Here is a 6,513-nt window from a genome sequence, read left to right as displayed (position 1 = left end):
CTCCATCCACCCCACCATCGCAGTGTTCACAAGCCATGCTGGTACCTAGAGATATGTACCAAAAACATTCAAATCTGTGTCTGTGTCCAAATTGCTGATTCTCCAAATCAGCATCGAATCTTCAGATCTGGATTCGGCTGAATCAAATTAAGGACAGTGATCTGAATTAATGAATCAAATCACTGTCCCTGATTTGGTCTGAACCCAAGTTGAATAGGGCCTGCTTCACATACCCCTGGTACATGTGTATATGCATGCATGTGCACCACATACACATCAACCTGAACATACATTTGTACTTTCACAGTGCTTAGTTCATGTCTCCATTGATACAGATGTTTCCCTCTTTCTCTAGCAAAGGGATCCTCTTTGTGAAGGAGTATGTGAACAGCAGTGAGTTTTCATCCTCTCCACGCTACACGAGGTATGAGGTGCCGTTGGTTAACTCCTCAGCAGGGTGATGAACAAATTGGGTCATTCCACCAGGGTAATCTCTGAAAGGGTCACACTGAAATTCCCAAGCCTCTGCATTTCATTGCATACTTGCAAAAATTGTTGAATTCAGTGAGAAAACTGGAGGTATTTGTGGGTTTTTACTCGAGAGTAAAACTGGCTTTTTTAAAGCCTAAACTGTCCACATGTGTTAAGTTTTGTTCAGTTAACCTAGACTTAGTAGAGCCAAAAAAACAATTAACACCCTGTTAAGATGCCTGCCTGCTGTGATTTTGTCTTCATTCAACTTGTAACACTGCTGTGGCTGAGGAGTCTAGTTATCAACCTCTAGCTTGTCTGATGTCAAAAGCAGTGCTCTGTGCTGACATGCTCACACCATGCTGCCACTAAGACAGTTATTACATCCCTAATGCTCTCTATCCATCCAATCCCACTTGCATGTTCCAAGCCCAGAAATACACTAATGCAGCTACTTCAAGGTGGTCCCCAGAGATGCCCTCAGGCACACTAAAGGTGGGTCCTAAGAGTAGCCTCACTGGTGCATTTCCAGGTTTGGAGCATGTGGGCAGTAGCAGATGGACAGGGGGAATGTTTAGGAGCCTGGATGCATAAAGCTGCTGCAGTGACATGCCCTCAAAGAGATGCAATGCTATTTTTGGAAATAACACAGATATTTACTTAGGGGACCACAGCATTTCTAACAGGAAAGTTTTCAAGGACAGTAGGCAGCTGAAGTGTTAGGAAATGCCTGATCTATTCAACGAATGGTAAGCATTGAGGCAGAGATGTATGTCTCTTATTTGTGTGGAAAGTGTCTTAGGCCCTTTAAATTATATAGAATAAAAATAACAATGATATCCTAAAATGGTTTATAGGACATGTATAACATCTTGGCCTAACTGGCATAAAGAGTTGTGCCCCTTAGTTCATGAGAGCTGAGACTGCTTCTGCATGGTGATCAGTATAAAATAAGATGGTGGTTTTGGTCCAGTTCATAGATGTTCAGGTCATAATATCATATGCCATGATTGGATTTCTCAAGAGTATTTAACAACCCTTGCAGTGGCGGAAGGTTGACAGTGTCCTCATCCCACTGCTTTCCTTGTGGCAGGTTAGATTATTCTTTGTGTCTTTGTGTTATGTGCCTTGTAGTTGTGCAACAAGGCTGTTTGTGTAGTTCTAGGAATAGGTTAGACAAGCTAGGATGTTTGAATAGGGATGTCCCTGCCTTGTGCCTGGGACTGGACAAGATGACCTCCTGAGGTCCCTTCCAGTCCTACTTTTCCATGATTCTATGATTAGCATTCTCACTAGTATATTTAGCTCCACTGGTGCAATACTGAGGTTTAATCTACACAAAGCAGATCCTGCCATTGTAACTGTTGTTGCAGAACTACAGTAGTAGAACCTGCTTCTGAAGACAGTTCTGCTAGCAGTTTTTCTGTCAATAGACAGCCACAAAGTACCTCAAATGGCAGAAGCCTTTCCGGCAAAAACCATCATCTTTCAGCTGGGCTGTGTCCACACCAGGGGGTTCGCCAGCTTAGTTTTGTCAGCTTTTCAACAAACCTATGCAGGCAGAACTTTGTAATATAGTCAATGCCTGAGTGGAGCCCAAATTATCTTTTGTTACCACCGAGTGGAGCTTTGGGTCAGAATGTGAGCACCACCGATGGCAGGGTATGGGTTGGAGGAGCTTCCTGTTGTTCCCTATGCAGTATTTTTCTCTAGCTAAAGAGAAGATTCACTCTCCTTTAAAAGTTCACTGGCTCTAACCAGCACATTGCTTACTTTTATGGAAAGGCCTTTTGATTTTTAGTTGGCAATGAACAGCCCTCTTTAAAAGAGCAGGCAGCTGGAAAATCTCAAATCAGTACAGTGCAGGGCATCCCCAGTCAGAATTTGGGGAAGCCCTGCACTGCTCATTTAACCATTTGGACCATTCCTTGTACACAACATTGTCAAGCAATGGTATTTCTCTTCCTCTCTTCTTCAGTGGCAGCTTAGTTGATTTGACTGACAAAGAGAGAGCAAGGTACAGTAACACCTGCTACCTACACAGTGGTGCCCCACAAAGGTAAGACAATGAATTATACCAGGATGGTTTCAGTAGACCGATATACAGAAGTATTCTTTATGACTTTATTGTACATGCTCTTTCTGTAATTTTTGTAATATCTGTAGGTGTTCAAATGAATCTTGTATTTTTCCTTGGCTTCCCTTTAAAAATGTTAGACTGGTCAGAGAATAAAAAGCATTGACCATAATGGCATGGAGATAATATTGAAACAGTGTTTCCCATTGCCATGCAGCTTTGGAAGTAACTTTGAACTCTAGCAATCATGGAATGCCACCTTTACCTTCTGTACTGTCCCTTGGCACAGCTAGTTGATATCTAGATATACATCCACTTTCATACTGCAGAGGTAGACAGCCAGAAGAAATGGTTTGCTACTGCTTATGGTATGGAGGCATCATAGTAAGGTGATTCACGAGTACATTTTTCTCCATTTCCACAGGGCAGTTGATAGAATCTGCACTTACTGTGGCCGTGAGATCCGAGACTGCCCTAAGATAACGATTGAGCATCTCAACATTTGCTGTCATGAATACTGTTTTAGGGTAAGGGACCTTATTCCTTCCAGTCATTCTCCACTTTGTAGTGTGTAAAGTAACTGCAGGGGACTCATGGATGAAGACATAATCTTGGGGCATTTGCTTAGAAGCTTTCAAAGTAAAAGTATGCTGTATTCCATTTGGGTGAAGAGATCTGGGTCCACCGTTGACTAGGAGCTCACATTCCCACAGGTTTTGACGGTATCCACAAGTATACCTTCTGATCTCTGGATGACCTTATGATAGACAAAACATATTCTTGTGTTATCATTTGGATTGAATGCTGTCATTTTCATGATGAATTCTCCCCCTACCTGTTGCAGTCCACATACTAGAACTGCCTTTTGGCAAACTCCATCCCACTGCACAAACTACTCAGCACCTCTTAAGTTTTACAGAGCTTCTCTTCTACTTCTCTTATGCTTATAAATCAGTGTGGTGAAATTCCAGGTCTGCGGGGAAAACCTGAACTAACGTGACTTGTGCTGCATCTCATAGAAGTAGAAGAGTTTAGGCTTCAGGGCTTTCAAGTTGGCATGTGTCACCACCATTAAAATGTAGAGACTACAACTTATTTCTCTATCCTCTTCATATGTATTCTTCTAAATAGAGCTTTGTCTCCTGTCCAACTGCCTGTGTTTGTTTTCACAGTGTGGAATTTGCCATAAGGCAATGGGAGACCTCCTGGACAAAATATTCATTCATCGTGACATTGTCCACTGTGATAAGTGCTATGAGAAGCTTTTCTAGGTGAGTGCCACCTTTGCTAAGGTTAGCATAACTGGATGGACAGTAGCACATGGACAGCCCGTAGAATAGGGAGCCCTAGCACTGGGCCACCAAGACTGTGGTCAGCCCAAGTATGTCCTTATATATCTATACGGGCAGGCACTGGACTAATGACAGTGAAGGACCTACAGAAAGTTAGGTTGGGATCTGCATTACAGGGCCAGCCTCTTCTAGTTATATTCCAGTAACCAGGAAATCTAGGTCTCATTTGATAAAACCAAGCATAAAGCTGCTGTGCTTACTGTATCAAGTAGTAATTCTGCCTTGCCAGTCTGCTTCAGTATTAACAGGATACTATATTCCTCCACGGTGCCTTTATTAACCTTCATGTAATGTTGCTGCGCACTGCTAAGCAGCTGTTACATTCCATCTTGGAGGTGGCAGCACTTCAGTGGTGGGTGAAGTGAATCCTGTTTCCAAGGGTCACTGGGATCCTTTGAGATGAAAAGCCTTGTGAAAAAATTAAGTGCAAAGCACTGCACTGTGTTTTAGCCAGAAACTACATTTCAGTTATTTCATTTTGTTTGCTTGCCAGTTGGAGTACAAGGCATGACCATCAGATAAAATCAGAAGCCTCTGCCATTCCAGTGACAGTTTAAAAAAAAAGTCCTTTCTCTCTCCAATAACTGTAATTTTTTACTACATACATGACTGCTTTATTTGTCACTTTTGATTAAATGTGACTAGCCAAACTGTGGCATCCCACTCCTGAATGTTCATCTGCTCCACTGACCTCTGTAATGCAGTTTTCTATATTGTACCCAGTTCTTGTGTTCACCTTCTATTTGCTTTTAGTTTTTACAGAGTTGTAGGAACCAGCCAGTTGGAAGACTTCGACAGTATATGTCAGAATGCATCTAACAGTTCTTGACTTGTTAAGATAGGAAACCTCTTATTCCCCACTTTCCTGAAGTTATTTTTCTGTGTTGTCACCTTATCACAATGAATGAATTGAACATTCACTAGTTTTATTTTGTTGGCTGCACACTATACAAATGCCAACACTAAAAAGAAAAGGTAGTGTCATCTACAACAGCTAAGTGCCATTATTCTTCAAATGGCACCTCCTGCTGCCATTAATTTCCATAGGATCTGTGTATACTGAGCACTACAAAAATCAGGCAGAAACTATTTAAGGGTCTCAAAAACTGCTATATTAGGATTCATTTTTTATTCTTTTGTTTGATTTCTACAAGTTGACTACATCCTGGTTTGAACCTAATGACAAAACAAGCTGCTTGTAGATCTTAAGGGTATAGAAGGCTAAGCTCAGGGCCTTGGAAAGATCCAAAATGCAATGTCAATCCAGTGTCTATTTACTTCACTCCCATATTCTGATTACAAGTACTGATTACCTTCTACTTGCTTGTCAGGAATATTCTGAAGCACTTGCATTCTCACTTTGCCTTAACCATGTGTCAGCTTTAATTTCCCTTCCTCTCCTCCCCAGTTGATTTTATACTCAGCAAGCATGTGTGCTCAACGTTTTGGAGTGCTTGTACTCTTTTCTACCTGGAATTCTAGTTTGATTTCTGAGGGGGTGGTTTCTGATTGCCTTATTGACCATGCCAAGGGACCATGCTTTTCAGCTGACCTTCTTTACAGGGGGTGTCCCTTATTTTAAATCTAAATTTACCTCTGCTTGCTGAAACTGCTGAATGTCTCTTTTTATTACTGTACCTTATTTAGATCACAAATACTGACTTACAAAACTAAAGTTTACAACAGATGTTGTACACGGTATGTCTACACATGCACTCTAATGTGCATTAGCCTATTTTAATGCCCATTAAAGCATCATGTAAAAAACATGCTTTTTACATAATGTGCATTAATGCTTTAGTTAGTATGCATTAAGCCAGGGTAAGGCTCATTAGCCTGAATACCTCACAATGGAGGTAACTAGATTTAATGTGCATTAATGCACATGTAGACACACCCAGAAAAAAATGTGGATTTCTTGTAATCTTAGCTCCCCCATTTAGCCTTGTAAGGTTGAGAGCTATGCTGGGGTTCTTCGACACCAAAACCTCAAAAGTTATTCTTTCTGCCTTGAAGTATAGCTCCAAGTACAGCCAAAGATTTATTGTTTTATCTTAGAAAACATTAGAAATAGCTGCAAAGCAAATAAGCTAGAGCCTGTGTCATATAATAGCTTGTGTGTGGAAACATGATGGCAAAAGCATTAATTGAAAAAGTATTATTAACCATTTAATGCTGTAAGTGATGGAGACTGGTATATATATGAATGCTTGACAATTTCGTCTTTTCTACAGAACAATACCTCCTATTGTTTTCAGGCATCTCTCTCAGTCGTTAACCAGACCAAGGCATGTTCTTGTATTGGGGCGGGCAATTATTTCAGGCAGAGTGTCGCTTAATGAATTTTGGTGAGCTGTTGAGGGCTGCATGGGTAGACCACCTCTTGATAGGTGCCCTACCCCTGGCCACTATCTTAGGACTGGATAGCCCCTGACTTTTGCCACCAGAAGTCCCTCCCCTTGTGGGAGGGGGGAGTTGCCATCTTAGAACCAGAAAAAAACAAATCATACACTAAAAGTCAAACACCTATTATAATGTATTTTAATTTTATTACAAAAAATACTTGATCATGAGTTGTGTTTATGTATTGTATATAGAAGTGATTGCATAATA

At 41.1% G+C, this 6,513-nt stretch overlaps 1 protein-coding gene across 8 annotated transcripts in view; it reads left to right on the top strand.

The window, feature by feature from the left end:
• ZNF185 (zinc finger protein 185 (LIM domain)) overlaps positions 1-5,653 on the top strand; it is an 84,755-nt gene extending 79,102 nt beyond the window's left edge. For all 8 annotated transcript variants that reach the window (XM_019521446.1, XM_019521447.1, XM_019521444.1 and 5 more), the window contains 5 exons: positions 356-424; positions 2,450-2,530; positions 2,973-3,075; positions 3,721-3,819; positions 4,654-5,653. In XM_019521446.1, the coding sequence (XP_019376991.1) occupies positions 356-424; positions 2,450-2,530; positions 2,973-3,075; positions 3,721-3,819 (352 nt within the window). In that variant the 3' untranslated portion in view covers positions 4,654-5,653. The remainder of the gene's footprint in view (positions 1-355; positions 425-2,449; positions 2,531-2,972; positions 3,076-3,720; positions 3,820-4,653) is intronic.
• The last annotated feature ends 860 nt before the right edge of the window (positions 5,654-6,513 follow it).

Source organism: Gavialis gangeticus, unplaced genomic scaffold (assembly GCF_001723915.1).
Source record: "Gavialis gangeticus isolate Ggan-Ray unplaced genomic scaffold, GavGan_comp1, whole genome shotgun sequence".
NCBI lineage: Eukaryota > Metazoa > Chordata > Crocodylia > Gavialidae > Gavialis > Gavialis gangeticus.
Note: the sequence above shows the minus strand (reverse complement) of the source record. Positions and strands in the feature narration are given on the sequence as shown.